Raw genomic sequence first — 18,913 nt, forward strand, 5'->3', positions numbered from 1 at the left:
CCCTTTGCAATGATCATCAATTCTATTGATGTGAGCAGATGTGAGAAACCGAGGCAGTGGTAATAGCGATGGAGATGCTACAACGTGATGGTCATGGGCGGGTATGGGCTCACTATGGAGCCCTCAATTGAAGAAGTTATTGTCTAGATTTACCTTTCTGTACAAGAACCAGTCTTGTTGTGTTTCATGTTATTTTGGGGTTAGGCAGTGTTGTGCCACCTTCTTTAGTTATGGATATGTTGGGGTACTGTGTACGCCATACCCCGTCTTTCAGCACTCTCTGAATATTTAATATATGTGACGTTTATTTAAATTGATTTTTATCTATTTAATTTGGACGTTACAATCTTTTGGTCTATTTTTTCATCCAAAAATATTATATTAATCCTCTAGTTTTTTAACCTCAAATTGGTCCTGATTTTTAAAAATTGATACAATTTGATCATTTTCGTTCAATTTTTTGAAGGAAGAAAGGAGTTTTTATCAAAATTGATAATGAGATTATATTAATTACATCAACAAAGAAAATCATCATTATTTACAACTTCAATTTTTATGGAAAAATCTTGATCCAATTCAAGAAATTTAACAAAAACAAGACCAAATTGCATTATTTTTAAAAAAATTGGGACCACATTAAAACTAAAAATAACTAAAAGATCAACTTGATATTTTTGAACTGAAATAAAAACCAAAAGAGTAATCTCAAATCTTTTATATAAACTAGTAAAAATATTGTATTTATTTTTTTATGATAATAAAAAATAATAAAATTATTATTATTATTATTATTATAAATTAAATATAAATAATTTTTATTTTACTATAATTAATTTTCATTTATATTGATTAAGTTTAAAAAAATAATTAAATAAAAAGATAGTTAAATTAAACAAGTAATCACTTAAAAATAATATTAAGAAAATAATTATATTTAGTTAAAAGGCCAAATTAAAAAATAAATGTAGATAATAAAAAAATATATCTTATGCATTAATATATAATTTTTTTAAAAATAAAATATATAAAATATTTTAAAAATATTAATTTTTAAAAAAATAAATTTAAAAATATATAATAAATTATGTAAGTATAAAAAATTTTAGAGAGCCGCCCTATGTCATAAAGTGGTTCCGCCATTGAACATTAATAACTTATTTTGTTGTGGCTTTGCTTAAATTAGTAAAAGAGGTTATTTTTTAATTTTTCCAAATTAGCTAAAATTTGGTATAAATTTACATTTTTAAACTATTCATTTTAAACTCGAAATCAAATATATATTCGTGTTTGGTAAAATTAGTTTGTAAGTTAGGGTATAAACTGTAAGTTAGTTGTTAAAGTTTCGATATCTGATAACCTTACTTATTAAATTAGAATTTCTTAGTAAAATCAGTTGATAATAACAAAATAAAAAATATAACTACTGTAGTTTTATTATATAAATAAAGATATAGTTTCTAGACAATATATATATATATATATATATATATATATATATATATATAATTTTAAAATGGATGTATTTTTATTAATATTTTTAGTATTTTTATTAAAATAAGTTAATTTAACGAGTATTAATCAATTTTGAATTTTTATTTATTTTTGTAATTTTTATATTTGTTATAGTATATAAGAAATGTATACTATAATTTCAACTAGTGTTACAGCTCTTATAGTATAAAACGAAACATAAGTTAATTCAATTTATATAGTGTTAAATTTTTTAACTTAAACTATATAAAAGAAATAAAAAGTAGTCCAATAGCATTAAAAATAATGTAATGATTAAATTGTATATGTAAAATTAAAAATAGATAATAACAGATAAAAAATAAAAATAATAGGAAAATGTATCAAGATAATAAAAGAAATTTAAATAAGTTAGACACTAAAAATAACTTAAATAGCTAGTGGATTAAGCCTGAAAGTATTCAGATAAATTAATTTGAGACATCTTACCAAACACATTCTTTACATACATAATAGGAAAATGTTTATGGGCAACTCAGAGAGTGTAGCTGAAGATGATGATGCCCTTCATTAATCTGTAATTATGCATGATTTATTGGATATTTAAGTAGCAAGTTGGTGCATAACTTTGTGGCTTATTGGTCGTGCTTTACACATAGCTTCCAGTGGAATTAGCTTTGGCATTGCCACACCTTTATTCTCTCTCATATCGATTTCTTCATCACTTGGTCGTTTCCATTCAAAGCACTGAATCAGTAATCCCAAAGTTAAGCCCATAGAACGATGCGCCAAACCAATTCCGGGACAAGCCCTTCTTCCCAATCCGAATGGAATCAACTTGTTTGCTTCCCCTTCTTCTTCAAATCTCTCGGGCTTGAAGCATGTAGCATCACTCCAGGTTTCAGGGTCTCTCTGAATGGCCCATGCATTGATCAACACTATGGTGTCTCGTGGAACAGTGAAGCCCCCAATACTGCACTGCTCTGAAGAATAATGGGGCAATAGCATTGGAGCTGGAGAAAACAACCGAAGTGTCTCGTAGATAATGTTTTGAAGATAAGGAAGATTAGGAATGTCGGACTCCTCTACCAAGCGATCTTGTCCTACGCAGTTGTCTATTTCATCCTGTGCTTTCTTCAATATCTCTGGATGATTCAACAAAGATGCTACGGCCCACTCCATAGTCACTGCTGTTGTGTCTGTTCCAGCCAGAAGCATACCCTACAATTCAATCTTGTATCTTTTACGAATAGGTTTAGAAGAATGAAGGAATGATGTTGAATTGTAGTGGGTGTTTGTTACCTGAATAAGGCCTTTGATGATATGATCGGAGTAGTACTCCGGCTGCGATTCTTGCATAGTCAAGAGATGTTCTATCATGGTATTGGCTTTGTGCTTTCCACTGCGATGCTCTTCCAGGAGTCCCTGCAAGAACGCATCAGCTCTGGTGCTGATCGACTTCAGCCTCTTCTCCAAACCGTCGAAATCAAACCACCGAAGCAAAGGCAAGAAGTCTCCCTTGTTGTTTGCACCCAGCAGCGACATAACCTCCGTGATTATGTCTCTGAACTGCTTCGCTTCCTCCGCGTCCGTCACGTCACCGTCGTCACCGTAGTACCGTTTCCCAGATATCATTCTCATCATGTTGTTGAATGACATCTCCGTCAGCCTGCACACACTCGATTCAGTCTCTGTTTGGATGGAGTATGAGATACGTGAAAGATGCAAAATTTCTCACTTTCTTACCTGGGTCTGATCTGCACAAGGGCGAAGCCCTTGCACGTTTCCCGAACAAGCTTTTGTATGACCCTCATGGTTTCTTCCCTTCGGACTTCAAAGAAGGAGTTGAGACGCTGCGTGGAGAGGACATCGATGGTGATGATGCGGCGAAGGTTGCGCCAGTGGTCGCCGTAGGGGGAGGACCCCATGCTGGTGTAGTTGTAGAAGAGGTACTTGCCGGTGAGTAACCGGGGCCGGTTGGCGAGAACGGTGTCGTATTTGGTGAAACATTCTTGAACCAAGGTTGGGGAGGTGATGACCACCACAAAGCGTGAACCGAACCAGAGAGAGAAGATGGGGCCATACTTTTCCGATAGGCTGAGCAGAGAGCGGTGGAGCGGTGGCTTGATAAGGTGGAGGTTGCCGATTATGGGAAGTGTTGGTGGATGTGGTGGAAGGTTTTTTAGCCTTCTTTGTAAAAGAAACTTGAATGTGAAAGTGGAAGCAAGAAAAAGGAGTGCGTAATAAACCAAAGGAACCATGGCGGAATACTTTTACCTATTGCTAGGATTATGAGTTTGGACATGGATTTATAGCATAATTCAACTTATAATTGAATTTAACTCTTCTTTAGATTTGTAATAGGTGAGAAAAAAACGGTGAGATGAGTTTTTCTCTTTATCATTTACCGTTTTTCAAGATAAATTTTTAATAGAACTACCATACAATATTCCCATAATAAAATAACTCCGATAAGTTAGTACATTAACATGAGAATGTTTTTTTTAATGTAATCAAGATTGGATTATGATATGAGGCCGTCTTTAGAATATATTTATGACACTATTTTGTATAACCATGACAAGAGTAGGGTTAGGTACCGTTTAGCATGTACTAATTTTAGTATTAAATAATGAACAGAAAGGAAGAGAGTAGGTAGGTGCATCTTTCACTTGTGTTTGTTTTCATATAGAAAAGGGAAGAGTGGATGAAGACAATTGCTCTCTGATGCTTTTTAGTATAACTAGAAATATATGTGTCTATCAAAATTATCACAGATTTGTGTCTTTTATTTAAAATGATTGGGATGTGTTTGTCATTTTCTCATATATTTAAGTAAGTTGTTTTCTGATTTCACGTGGAAAAGTGACGAGGTATATTTCCTTCACCAGGATAAAAGAGAAGAGTTCAAGAATTTAAGTTTAAAGTTTCTTATAAATCTCTCGAATTAATAATTAAAAAAAAAAGAAAAAAATATTAAATATCAAATTAGTTCGAAACTATTTTACAAATTAAAAATGATTTATTTTTTAAATAAACTCTACTATCACTAAATAGTCCCAAAACCCCCTCGATGGGAATTTGTCTCACGTTATATGTATTGCCACAAAAATTTGTCACATGTGAAAAATATACATCCATCACAAAATTCTTGAAAACAAATAGTGGTAAATCTCAAGGATACTTCTCACCTATTATACAATACTTCAATTCCAATTTGTAATCTTATCTTTAATATTTGGATCATTATTCTTAGTTTTTTTTTTGTTGTCTTCTTAATAACTTTTTTATTTAAAATTACTTTTTTTATAGTGAATTTATGTTTTTTTATAGAAAAATGACAAAATTCTAAGTTAAAATAGAACTAAGACTCTTGTTTAAGCGAGTATTTACCGAGAATAAACCTGACAATTTGACTTAGTCTATAGGGTTTGGTCCTGACTCACATAGGTTGGGCAAAAAAAGTTCACAAGATCAACATGTCTCTCATTAAAAAAGCTTGTAGGGCAAAAAAGTCCACAAAGATATGTGGATTAGGACCAATCCATGGGATTTCTTTTTAAACATAAAAAATGTTCATTTTATTAAAATATATTATTAAGCCTTTGGTTTAGGTTGGCCTTTCTCAACATTTAGAAAAAACAGCAAGGGTCGATCTTCAACCTATGCTAGTCCATCTCGATCTTCGGCTCATGCCAACTGACCTCGCACTTCAGCTCGAGTCCACCCAAGTTGACCTTCGACCTGAGTCTAGTTGACCAGTTTTGACCTTTGACCTAGGTCACACTAGTCTCGACCCTCTGCCCGGGTTGGTCCGTCTCCACCATCAACCCAAATTGACCCATCTCTACATTTAGTGTTCTATCTCGCTAATGATTCTTCCTTATAGATCCATTCATGGTGTCAAAGTCAAGTTAGTCTTGGTGATTGACTCATATGAGTATAGTGTGGTCCCCTTTACCGAAAGTCTTCTTGATAAAGGGTTCAGGTAAGCATTTCTACCTAACAAAGAGTTCAAGTAAGCGTGTCCCACAATGATATAAAAGAGGTACTCACAGATAGGAATGTTTATGCTCATTGCATCGTCTTAAGATTGTTCATGAGATCTTCTCTTTAGGTAATTGTAATAATTTTTCACATATTTTGTCATGTAAAATACTCATTTAGTCGTCCCTATAGACTTATAAGGGGTATTAAAGACAAGTTAGTCCTGGTGATCAACTTATATGAGTACAATGTGTTCCCTTGTACCGCAAGTCTTCCTGACAAAGGTTAAGGTAAGTGTAGGGATCTTAAAAAAATTTGTACCCGCAGGTAGAAAATGGATATGGTAAATGAATATCCACGAGTAACGAGTATGAGTATTTTATTTACTCGTGTAACATCCCTACTCGCATGTTAACGGGGTGGGTACGTGTATCATAGTATCTGTATCTGTGGATAGTCGTACCTGTTATACTCTAATTTAAATTAAAAAAAGGTTAAAAAAAACACGATTAAAACATTAACACATTGATTTTGAATGAGTTATTTTTTATCAATTGGTTTTGAAAAATCCTTATTTCTTTGTATATTGTCATTCAACACTATTTAAATAGGTTATTTGCACTTTGTATGAAATTTATGAATATTATACATTGTATTTTTATTTGAATTTATGGTTAAAATATGTTGTTAAATATTAAAATTTTCTTTTGTAAATACTCGCGGGTACATATGGATATTCGTGGATATTAAAAAAATATGTGAGTACCCACATAACAGATACCCGCATATATATTGGTACAAGTACGAGACAAATATTTTGTTAGAATTAATTTTATTATGTGACTCATTTGAAATATTATAATGGCCCAATTGTGATTTAATAAAATTAAATGACCTATTGGTTAATATTGGTTATTATGAGAAGTGATAATAAGATAAAATAAAAACCAACTTGATTGACATTGGTTTATGAAAGGGATTGTGGTTCTATCTCTGGCCATAAGGTTCTTTTCACAATAATCCATCAAGAACGTGTAAGAAGAAAAAGAAAGACAAAGAGATAGATTGGAAAATTGTGGTTGGAGAGCGCACAAATTACAAATTGAAGAACACATATTCATAGGATCTATTATGGATCAAGGTTAGTGCTTTATTATCTTTTATTGTGTGAGAATCTTAAATCTTAAAGATCCTTAATTGTTTTACATGTGGTATCAGAGCATGTGTTGTAGGATTTATGATTCTCCTATGATGTTTCTCCTTTTATGATATTTGTTCCCAAATTAAGAAAAACCCTTGTTATGAATGAATTTAGAGATTTTTTGGAATTTATGTTTTTCCCAATATTTATGAACCCTAATTAAAGGTTTTAAGGGGTTTTATGTTTTTTGCTGCTTTAGAAATTGAATGCGAATACCATTATTGGAAGATGGGAATCAAATTTCGTTGCATGAAATTGCATTCGTTGTGCTTCAATAATCTTATTTCAAATTGATTATTGATCCATTGTTATACAATTTTCTTATGAATGGGGTGCAATTGCAACATATATGGGTTAATTGATGTTCATTTTTATAAGACATTTCAGGATCGTCCAAAAGTTGATTAATTGTTCTCATAATTAATGAGCATGATTGTAGATAATTTTGTATGCGTCACTAGTTTTATTTATATACCCAAAGATAGTAGGTGATTCTAGTTTATGCATATTTTAATTATCAATAATGTTATAATATGATTAGCATCATTATGTTTATGTTTGTGTATTAGTTGATCTCCTAAAGGAGAACATTAGTATGCATAGAATGGTTGTTTATGTTTGAATATGTATTTACGTTTAGTTTTATGACTCAAAGCATTAATGTTAGACATGTGTTAATTGCAGTCTTTGTTCCGTATCTTTACACTCGCACACTACATTTGTCCTAGTCTTTAATGGGTTGAATTTCCTTGACTGGAGTGAACAAGTCCAATTTCACTTAGGTGCGTTGGATCTTGATTTGGCTTTTCAAGTTGAAAAGTCGGTTGCTATCACAGATGCCAATAGCAATGAAGAGAAAGCCCATTACAAAGCTTGGGAAAGGTCAAACAGACTTAGCTTAATGTTTATGAGAATGAGCATAGCAAGCAATATTAAGTTAGCTCTTCATAAAATCGATAACGCAAAAGAATTTATGAAATTTGTTGAAGAGCGCTCCTAAAATATTGATAAATCTCTCGCTGGGACATTAACGACTACGTTGACCACCATGAAGTTTGACGGTTCGTGTACTATGCATGAGCATGTGATCGAGATTTCAAATATCACAGTAAGACTTAAGTCTCTAGGAATGGCAGTGGATGAAGGTTTTCTCGTGTAGTTCATTATGAACTCATTACCATTTGGGTATGGTCCATTCCAAATGAACTACAACACCATAAAATAGAAGTGGAACGTGCATGAATTGCACAGTATGCTAGTTCAGGAGGAGACCCGACTAAAGAACTTAGGAAACCACTCTATTCAGTATGTGAAGAATTAAGGAGTTGCTAGAAAGAAAAATTACTAAAAAACAAGGAAAGGGTAAAGGAACACTGAAGATTGACGGGTGCTCAGCCAAAATCCAGAAGAAAAATGACAAATGTCATTTCTGCGAGAAGTTTGGACATTTCCAGAAGGACTGCATAAAGCGTAGAGCTTGGTTCGAAAAGAAAGGTGAGCATAATGCTTACATATGTTTTGAATCAAACTTAACTGAAGTTCCCCATAATACGTGGTGGATTAATTCTGGATGTACGACTCATGTTTCTAATGTGATGTAGGGATTTATTTCAACCTGAACCATAAACCTAAATGAGAAATTTGTCTTCATGGACAATAAAGAGAAAGTTCCAGTGGAAACCGTCGGGACTTATCAGCTAATCCTCGACATTAGATATCACTTAGACCTTATGGATGCTTTTTATGTACCTAGTATCACTATGAATTTAATTTCTTTGTCTAAGCTTGATATTGCTTGATACTCTTTTAAGTTTGGAAATGGTTGTTTCAGTTTGTTTAAGCGTACTTTTACGTTTGGATCTAATACACTTTATGATGTTTTATATAAATTGAATTTGGATAATTTATATGTTGAAACTATTATGACCTTGCATCACAATATTGACACTAAACATAGTTTAGTGGATGAACAATCTGCTTACTTGCGGCATAACGTTTGGACATATTTCCAAAGAAAGAATGCAAATATTAGTAAATAATGAAATCCTAACGGATTTGAATGTTATTGATCTGAATGTGTGTGTGGATTGTATTAAAGACAAACAAAAAAAAAACACAAAGAAAGAAGCCACGAGAAGCACTCTACTTCTTGAAATCATACACATCGATATATGTGGTATGTTTTATGTAAATTCTTTCAATACAGAGAAGTACTTCATCACCTTTAATGAGATTTTTCGCATTATGGACATGTCTATCTACTACATGAGAAATCTCAATCAGTGAATGCCTTAGAAGTTTATATAATTAAGTGGAAAGACAATTAGACAGAAATGTGAAAATCGTAAGGTTTGATAAAGGTGGTGAGTATTATGGAAGATATGATGAAAGTGGACAACACCTTGGGCCGTTAATGTTAGGCACGCCACAACAAATGGTGTATCAGAAAGGCGTAATCGAACCTTAATGGATATGGTTAGGGGTATGTTAAGTAATTCATGTTTACCTGTATCATTGTGGATATCTTCTTTAAAGACTGTCATGTATTTGTTGAATAGGGTTCCTAGTAAAGTTGTTCAAAAGACTCATTTTAAGTTGTGGACTAGTAGGAAACCCAATTTGAGACACTTGCATGTTTGGGGTTGTCAAATAGAAGTAAGAATATACAATCCGCAAGAAAAGAAACTGGATGAAAGAACAATTAGTGAACATTTCATTGGTTATCTAGAAAAATCAAAAGAGTATATGTTTTATTGTCCTACCCATAGTACAAGAATCGTTGAAACTAAAAATGTTCGGTTCATTAAGAATGGTGAAACTAGTGGGAGTGAAGCTTCACGAAATATGGAGATTAAGGAAGTTAGAGTACAAGTTCTTGTAGCTAGTACTTCTTCATCAAGAGTTGTTGTTCCACATGTTGTAGAAACTCACAACAATCAAGAAGAACAACAAATTAATGATCCTGAGGTTAACAATGAACTGATAGTAGAACAACCACAAGAAATAGTATTAAGAAGATCTCACAGAAATAGAAAGAATGACTATGTGGTTTATCTACAAGAGTTAGAAAATGACTTAAGTATTGATAATGATCTAGTTTCATTTTTAGAAGCCATTAATGGTGATAATTCTAATAAGTGGTTAGATGTCATGAAAGATGAGCTTAAATCAATGGCACATAATGACGTATGGGACATTGAGGAATTGCAAGAAGGATGCAAGAAAGTTGGGTGTAAATGGGTCTTTAAGACTAAGAGTGACTCTCAAGGCAATATCCAACCATACAAGGTCTGACTTATTGCCAAAGGTTTTACTCAGAAAGATGACATTAACTATAAAGAAACATTTTTTCCTGTTTCTAAGAAAGATTCTTTTAGAATTATCATGGCATTAGTAGCTCATTATGATCTTGAGTTACATCAAATGAATGTTAAAAATGCTTTTCTAAATAGGGATTTAGAAGATGATGTTTATATGGACAAACCGGTTGGGTTCACTAAAGAAGGAAAGGAACACAAGGTGTGTAAACTATTAAGAGATTAATATATGGACTTAAGCAAGATTCTCTGCAATGGTATCTTAAGATCAATTATACTACTGTGTCATTTGGATTTAAGGAAAACACTATTGATCGGTGTATATATCTAAAGGTCAGTGGAAGTAAGTTTATATTTTTGATTTTGTATGTTGATGATATCTTGCTTGCAACTAATGATCTTGGTCTATTAAGTGAGACTAAGAGGTTTCTCTCTAATAACTTTCAAATGAAAGATATGGGTGAGACATACTATGTGATAGGAATAGAAAATTTCATGATAGATCACAAGGACTGTTAAGTTTGTCTTAGAACGCATATATTAATAAAGTTTTAGAGAGATTCAAAATGGATAATTTTTCAATACCTCTCATTCCAATACAGAAAGGAGACAAGTTTAGTCTCATGCAATGTCCAAAGAATGATTTGGAACAGAAACAGATGGAAAATATCCCTTATGCCTCTGTTGTTGGGAGTTTGATGCATCCTCAAACATGTACAAGGCTAGATGTTAGCTTTGCAATTGGTATGCTTGGTAGATACTAGAGTAATCCAGGACTAGAGCATTGGAAAACAACAAAGAAAATTTTAAGATACATATAAGGAACAAAGAATCAATGCTTACTTATAGAAAATCTGATCATCTTGAGGTGATAGGTTATACAGATTCAGACTTTGTCAACTGTGTGGATACAAGAAAGTCTACATTTGGTTATGTGCATCTTTTAGCTAGAGGAGCGATTTCATGGAAAAGTGTGAGGTAGTCTGTCATTGCTGCATCCACTATGGAAACTGAATTTGTGGCATGCTTTAAGGCTATAGTTCAGGCTAATTGGTTGTGGAACTTTATTTCAGGACTTAGAGTAGTCGATAATATTTCCAAGCCGTTGAAAATTTATTGTGATAATTCTACAACAATCTTTTTTTCTAAAAATGACAAGTATTCCAAAGGTGCTAAGCATATGGAGTTGAAATACTTTTCCATTAAGGAAGATGTTCAGAAATGTAGAGTGTCAATAGAACATATTAGCACAGATCTTATGATTGTTGACCCTTTGACAAAAGGGTTACCATCTAAATTGTATGTTGGCCATGTACAAAATATGGGCATTATGTCAACTAGTGAATGTTAAATGTTGAATGTTAATGTTATTAATGCTTATGTGACACTCTAAGCTCTCTAATGTATAAGTTTCTGAAATCTGTGTTTTCTTCTTTATGTTTATGCATGCAATTATGATGAAGAAAACAAATTATGTTATGTTATTATTTTTGAAAAATGACATTATGTTTGAACCCATTATGGACTTCTCATTTTAAGGTCATATTAAAGATAAAGGAATGATACAATAGTACATGGAAGGGATCATGTCGACCGAATGATGTGTGACCGTCATGACTATTAAAATTTTTATATCTTTAATTATGAATAATGATGAAACCAATTTATGTAAGGTCTTTTAATGCATGTTAGGTTTATGTATTAAATCACATAATGTTATGACATCATATGAGTTGAGTGGGAGAACGTTAGAATTAATTGACGAATTAATTCTATTATGTGACTCATTTGAAATATTATGATGAACCCAATTGTGATTTAATAAAATTTAAGAACCTATCAGTTATTATTGGTTATAATTATGAGAAATGATAATAAAATAAAATAAAAACCAACTTGATGGATGTTGGTTTATAAAAGGGATTGAGGTTCTGTCTCTGACCATAAGGTTCTTTTCATAGTAACTCATTAAGAACGTGTGAGAAGAGAAAAGAAAGACAGAGAGATAGATTGAAAAAACGGTGGTTGGAGAGCACACAAATTACAAATTGAAGAATGTATACTCACAAGATCTCTTATGGATTAAGGTTAGTGCTCTATTATGTTTTATGATGTGAGAATCTTAAATCTTAAAGATCCTTAATTGTTTTACATATTTATCTAGCGGGTAGGGTACGAGAGAGTACTGTATTTGTTTCGTTGACATCCCTAGATAATGTATGTACCGAAAATCTTCCTGGCATAAGGTTTAAATAAATGTGTCTCATCAAAATACTTCTACATGTAAGATTGTTCATGAGATCTTCTCTCAAGCAAATTGTAATTATTTTTCACATATTTTGTCATGTAATTAAATACTTAGTTGCCATGCAGTAGACAAGAATGTGACTAGTTGCAATGCAATAGACAGTGACTATCACTCATGTTATTATGTGGTGCATTAGATGGAAATTATAACCATAGGCTATGTGACAACTCTTTTGTTACAAGTTTGTAACTCTACTTGAATTTAAGTTTACGTTTAACTTCATTTGTAGAAACTTTGTAAACACTTGGAGATCCCCGTACCATTTCCTCCTAAAAAAGCGACAAAATATATGTCAACAAATGGAAATACAATTTATAGAACTTGAAAATATCTGTATTTCTTTTTAAATATTGTTATAAAGTACCATCTTTTATTTATAATTCATGTTTAAAGTCATCAGTCCCAATAAGAAGGGATGTTGAAAATCCAAACTTTCAACTACAATCTTATTAACATTGATTTTAAAATTGATATTAAAAGATGCATAGAACTATGTTAGATGAGTTTTCTTTAACAATGTATTTAATAACTAACCAATTCAATAGCATATTTTAAATGACTCAAATAGTTAGGCTTTAATGAAATAATTATTAAATGATGAACATCGTATTTAAATATTACTTAAATATCATATATCTTGTACTTGAGTTGCAATTTAATATTTTGAATATTATTATAATATATTTATACGTAAATAATTATGGATTTTATCACATATTTCCCAATATATTTCCAAAAGAAGTTATAACATATACATAAATTAAACATTGGTTTTATAATATTAATGATAATACACGCAGTGGCAGATGTTAGTTGTGCTCTACGGACCATGGCCCCCTTAAATATAGTTATAATCAATTTCATTCTTTCTTCTCTTATTTTTTATCAGTTCTTTTCTATTTTTTAAGATAAAAAATTAATACTTCCTCTTAATAGTGAAATATTAGTTTAATGTTTTATATTTTTTTCATCTCATAAATTTTTTGTATACATTCTTTTTATGAATATAGATGAAAAATTTATGAATTATATGTTTTTTTATAACCATTTTTTAATTATAATTACTTGATTATCATATACTTTTCTTTTAGTAATTATTTTCTCAATTTTTTATTAGATTTTGATAAATTATTTTTTTGTCTTAATTTTATTAAATAGATATACTGATGAAGAATAAAATAATACATTATTTTTAGAGATGATAAATGAAAATGAAAGCATTATTTAGTTATTCACATATTTTCATAAACACGTTACTAAGGATCCAATTGGTAAATCAATTGGAACCTTTCTTACGATTCAAAGAATTACAAATTGAAAGTTTCATATTAATTCTTTAGAATTAATTTCAAAAAAATGTTTTTCAATTTGTAAATATAAAATAAAATTAGAAAAACTTATTTAAAATAAATTTTATATCAAATACAATATCAAAACTATTACTTTTATAAACCGCACACGAATTGTTAGGGCATGAAGTTGAATATTGATTTTATATATATATATATATATATATATATATGCAAAATGATTTTTGAGTGAGAAGAAAAATTGTGTAGTTTAATTCTTTATAAAAGACATATAAAATCAATTATAAATATCTCACTTTTTTTATCGCTTAAAATATAACGTAAGTGATCTTTTAACTTCGATAATATTTATATTGGATCTCAAACTAATATATAATGTAAGAGAGAAAAAAATAAAACTTAAATTAAAATATAAAACTAAATTCTTATTTCAGAATTAATTATTGATATAAAACTCTAGTATATATGATCACAAAATAATGCAAAAATTACATCTAAATATGTTTTTATAAAATTACTATTTTTCATTTTATTCTTGGAAACTAAAAAGCTTAAAGAAATGAATCCACAAGCTTGTTGGTGAGTGGGCGTGCTTTACACATGGCCTTTAATGGGATTAACCTGGACAAAGTGAACCCACTTTCCTCTCTCATATCGAGTTCTCTGTCACCAACTAGTTTCCAATCGAAGCACTGAATCAATAATCCCAAAGTCAAGCAGAGTGCACGCATAGCCAAGCCTCCTCCTGGACAAGCCCTTCTTCCCAACCCGAACGCAATTAGCTTCTCCAACTCACCTTCGTTTTCAAATCTTTCAGGCTTGAAACTTGTGGCTTCACGCCACACTTCAGGGTCCCTGTGAATGGACCAAGCATTTATCAGCACTATAGAGTCTCGTGGAACTTTGAATCCCCCAATAATGCACTCTTCTGAGGATGAGTGCGGCAACAACAATGGGGCAGGTGTATACAACCGAAGTGTCTCAAAGATGATGTTTTTAAGGTAAGGTAGTTTCGATAAGTCAGACTCCTCCAACAAACACTCTTGTCCCACATGTGTGTCCAATTCATCCCTTGCCCTCTGCAACACCTCTGGATGCTTCAGCACACAAGATAATGCCCACTCTAAAGTTACAGCTGATGAATCAGTTCCAGCAACCAGCATGCCCTATAAGTTCAAAAGGCCTTAAAATTACATAGAATAGAGTAAAACAAAAGAAAAACAGTATGAAACAGAGAAAACTTTTACCAAGGCAAGGCCTTTGATGATTTGGTCAGTGTAATAATCAGGTTGCGATTCCTGCAAACTCAGGAGATGATCCACCATGGTAGTTGCACTTTGCTTCTTGCTGCGGTGTTCTTCCAGGAGTCCATTCAAGAAGGTGTCAGTTTTGGAACTGATCTTCTTCAGCCTCTTCTCCAGATTTTCAAAATCAAACAGCCTCAGTAAGGGCATGAAATCGTTCTTGTTATTGGCGCCGGCAAGCTTCAGAAGCTCCGAAACCATGGCCCTGAACTGCCGGGCCTCTTCCACATCGGCCATGTCGCAGTCGTCGCCGTAGTACCTCTTTCCTGAGATCATCCTCATGATGTTGTTGAACGTCATGTCGTAGAACTTGGAAGTGAGTTCCACTTCGGCGAAGTCGCTGGACGCGTCCTCGGCGAGCTTCCGAATGAGTCTGTGCGTTTCGTCCCTTCGAATATCGGCGAAGGTGTTGATGCGGTGGGTGGAGAGGAGTTCGAGGGCGGTGATGCGGCGGAGGTTGCGCCAGTGGTGGCCGTAGGGGGAGGAGCCAAGGGTGGTGTAGTTGTAGAAGATGTATTTGCCGGAGAGGAAGCGGGGGCGGTTGGCGAGGGCGACGTCGTTTTTGGTGAAGCAGTGTTGGAAGAGGGAGTGGGAGGAGACGACGACGACGAGGCGTGATCCGAACCAGAGGGAGATGACGTGGCCGTAGTTGTCGGAGAGGGCTTTGAAGGTGCGGTGGAGTGGGCGTTTGAGGTGGTGGAGGTTGCCGATTATGGGGAGAGACGGTGGACCCGGTGGAAGGTTCTGGAACTTTCTGGCTTGGAGAAGAAGCTGGAAAAGGAAAAAGAGAAGGAGGTAGAGGAGAGAGTAGGATAAGATGGAAAGAAAAGGGATCTCCATGGGAGTTGCCATTGATGCTTCTTGCTCTTGTGTTTTGTCTTTGCCAATTCAACTACTTATTTATAGTACTCCATTCTTGCCCAATCACCTTGCATGCATGGCATGGTGCAAATATGCATTTTTTATTTTTATTATTGTACATAAAAGATAAGTTAAAATTGTTTGGTAAATACTTTTTGTTTTTTATATAAAAATACACCCAAAACATGTCATTTAAAATATAGGAGACTAGATGAAGACATGGAACAAATAAATACTATAATTTGTTTTTATTAAGATTGGTTATTCTTGAAATCCAAAATAGTTATCCAGTGAGCACTAAGATACTCTTCTCTGTAAATGTGAGAGATTTAGATGTGTTAATTTTCATATACGAACTGGTGTTTCAAGGTATATGAACCTCTAAAACCGATTGAAAATGGTTTCTATACCTTACGAACTACTTTTAGGGGTACAAGAGTCCAATAGATAGATTTTAAAACAATTACAAAATTGATAATAGGGTAGACTTTTTGTAAGTTATCTCACCTTAATACGATTTTTAACTCAATTTATATTATAATACACGGAAGTCATGTTAAAATGATTTTATTTTTTCATAACAAAATTATACCAACTGATACAACTTGTCTATTTTTATAATTTTTTTAAAATTTATTTATTTTAATAATTTTCACAAAGGATTACACCGTTTCATCACTTTTTCCCAAGAAGGTTTCCTAAAAAAAGTAATTATCTTTATTATTCCCAAAATTATCAATCCTATTAACATGTTCGGTTATCTTTACCTGAGTCCAAGTTTTCTATTATTTTTTATGTTATTTATTTAATATACTTTTAAAATATATTAATTTTGTTGGTAAATTTTAAGTTATTATTTTATTTTTAAGTCATAACACAAAAAATACAATAAAGAATCAAAATTCTACTTATTTTATCATAATCTTTTAATCATATCAACACATACCAAAACACTTCTAAAATATGTTAAGTTCTACTGAATTCAATATATATGTTAAAATTTTCAAAATTTAAATCTAGAAAATATTAAAGTTATCGATATCATTATTTGTGTGACTTTTAGAAATATTAGTAAGGTAAAAAAAAATGGTAAAATAATAAGTAAGAACATAATTAATTATTGAACCTAAAGAGAGTGAGTAAGCGTGCTTGGGTGGAGACAGGGCTTGGAATAAAAAAGGGACTCGAGAAGAGCATTAGTGCTGGGAAAAATTCAGATTAGGGGAGTTCCACTTCGTGTTTTGATTTTAATCGTATGAATATGTATTGTATGGAATGCTTGAGGTGTATGTCCTTGCCATGCTCGAGTTCTTTTTGCATTTCTGGACTTTTCAGAAACTGTCTGGCGGCACATGAACTGCCGCCAGGCAACACATGTGTCTGAACCTAGTTTTCTAGGATTTCCTATAAACTGTCTGGTGACTACGTGCGACCCACCAGGCGACATGTACTATTATGTGTAGTTTTTGGTTTGTGATGATTTCTGTTACATTTGAGATGCTCGAGTTGATTCATTACGTATGCGTGTTTGAATTTGATTATGGATAATTGCCTGCAAGTAAATTCTCATTGATATAATATGTATTTTTGCATGAATTTGGGATTTGGATTCATGATGGAAATGGAATATGATGAGATATGATTTTATGTTTATGATTGGAGTGTTGTTTTATGGATAATTTCTATCTTAAAACTTTGGTTAGACTTCCTTTTGTGACAAGTGATAACTGTTTTTTCACATTTTTCTTTACCAATATTTTAATATTTCGTGACAATTTCTTATCACAAAATATTATATTTCAGTAGTATTAGTGTCATTGATCATGGTTGACTAGTGTTTCATAATTATGATGCACATGACTAAGTAGTGAATAATTTACGTCTAAATGTTGTACAAATAAGCTTAAATAGTGTAAATGGAGTTTATGCATTGTCCAATAATGATTAAGTCAGATTTTTTTTTTACAAAAATGGGCAGATTTAAAATTTAAAATATATTACAAATTTTGAGCAAGTCGTCCATGGAGATCACAAATTCATTAACAGAAATCCTCTTGCAACCACATGATTTCTAAGTCAAAGTAAAAAGAAATGAAAGTCGTGTTCAAACAAAAGACTTCCAAAAGGATAAATGGAAAGAAATGTAAGGAAAGGATATGAAACCTTGTTTCAAAAGGATAAATGGTTTAGGGAGATAGATTTGGAGAGAAAGCATCAGAGACTGTATCAAAATTTAGTTGATAAAGATGGGAGAGTTGAGAGTATTGGAACATGGGTTGGAAACTAGTGGAAGTAGAGATTTTGGTGGAGAAGAGAGTGGTTTGAGTGGGAACTTGTTCAACTCAACCATTTATGCAAGAAATGTCTTTAGTGAAGGTACAAAAGGAGACAAATGATAATTGGGTCTGGAAAATGGAAGTCACATGAACTTTTATAGTAAAATCAGCATACAAAACCTTACAGGATAACTTGAAACATGGTGCTGGGAATTTTTCAGTAAAATATAAAAGTTGACAGTGAAATCAAATGCAATTCATTCCATAGGGAGGTTGGGCCTAAATAGATTTGCAACAAAAAATAACCATGGCAGAAGACAAATCAGTGTAGGAAATACTATGTGTGCAATGTGTAGGGTTGTATAGGAAACAAGTTGATAATGTTATTTTCTACCCTTTATTTGTCTTATGTTTTGTGAATAAAATAAACTCTTTTCTAGATTTTGTCATGTTTAATCCTCAAGTTTTCTTGTTTTTGCATTGTTTATGTATTTTCGTTGTTTTATGTTTGTTTTACCTCTAATCTCTTTTTTAAGTGTACAAAACAAATGAATAAGAATCATTTGTAGTGGAGGAAAATAAGCTAGAACGACAAGAAAAGATGAATTTGGAGCAAATACTTGTGTCGGGTGTAACAAGAGTCGCATCTAGCGCTAAAAAGTGAGAGAGCAAATTCTCATTGATATGATAAAATTCTCTCCCTTCTCCTCCTTAGGTCTCAACCTTTATCCATGGTGTTTCCCCCTTTTGGGTTCGAAGGGGATAAAATCTACAGTTTGAAGGAGTTGATGCGAATGGAATACACAAATAAAGTTTGGAGCAATTGTTAGATGCCTTAGGAAAGGGCTTTCTTCTTCTCTTTGGTTCTAATTTCTTCTA

General features: G+C 32.4%; 2 protein-coding genes across 2 annotated transcripts; both read right to left on the reverse strand.

Moving 5' to 3' along the window:
• Nucleotides 1-1,895: 1,895 nt before the first annotated feature.
• LOC114176660 (isoflavone 3'-hydroxylase-like) lies at nucleotides 1,896-3,843 on the reverse strand. Its single transcript, XM_028061769.2, has 3 exons — nucleotides 3,217-3,843; nucleotides 2,773-3,139; nucleotides 1,896-2,691 (listed from the first exon to the last, which is right to left on the reverse strand). The coding sequence occupies exons 1-3, from the start codon at nucleotides 3,729-3,731 to the stop codon at nucleotides 2,074-2,076; spliced, it is 1,500 nt and encodes a 499-aa protein (XP_027917570.1). The 5' UTR covers nucleotides 3,732-3,843; the 3' UTR covers nucleotides 1,896-2,073.
• Nucleotides 3,844-14,144: 10,301 nt separating this feature from the next.
• Nucleotides 14,145-15,737, reverse strand: LOC114175001 (isoflavone 2'-hydroxylase-like). The gene is made up of 2 exons (XM_028059752.1): nucleotides 14,841-15,737; nucleotides 14,145-14,759 (listed from the first exon to the last, which is right to left on the reverse strand). Exons 1-2 carry the CDS (start codon nucleotides 15,735-15,737, stop codon nucleotides 14,145-14,147), a joined length of 1,512 nt encoding a protein of 503 aa, XP_027915553.1.
• Nucleotides 15,738-18,913: the final 3,176 nt, after the last annotated feature.

The sequence above is a fragment of the Vigna unguiculata genome, chromosome 3, assembly GCF_037176805.1.
Source record: "Vigna unguiculata cultivar grain cowpea cultivar isolate G323 ecotype 2 chromosome 3, ASM3717680v1, whole genome shotgun sequence".
Taxonomy (NCBI): Eukaryota; Viridiplantae; Streptophyta; class Magnoliopsida; order Fabales; family Fabaceae; genus Vigna; species Vigna unguiculata.

Coding starts and splice junctions, on each gene's coding strand:
- LOC114175001 (XM_028059752.1), bottom strand. CDS start 15,737: ATGGAGATCCCTTTTCTTTCCATCTTATCCTACTCTCTCCTCTACCTC. Junction 14,760..14,840: donor TCATCAAAGGCCTTGCCTTG/GTAAAAGTTTTC, acceptor TTGAACTTATAG/GGCATGCTGGTTGCTGGAAC.
- LOC114176660 (XM_028061769.2), bottom strand. CDS start 3,731: ATGGTTCCTTTGGTTTATTACGCACTCCTTTTTCTTGCTTCCACTTTC. Junction 3,140..3,216: donor CTTGTGCAGATCAGACCCAG/GTAAGAAAGTGA, acceptor GAGTGTGTGCAG/GCTGACGGAGATGTCATTCA. Junction 2,692..2,772: donor TCATCAAAGGCCTTATTCAG/GTAACAAACACC, acceptor ATTGAATTGTAG/GGTATGCTTCTGGCTGGAAC.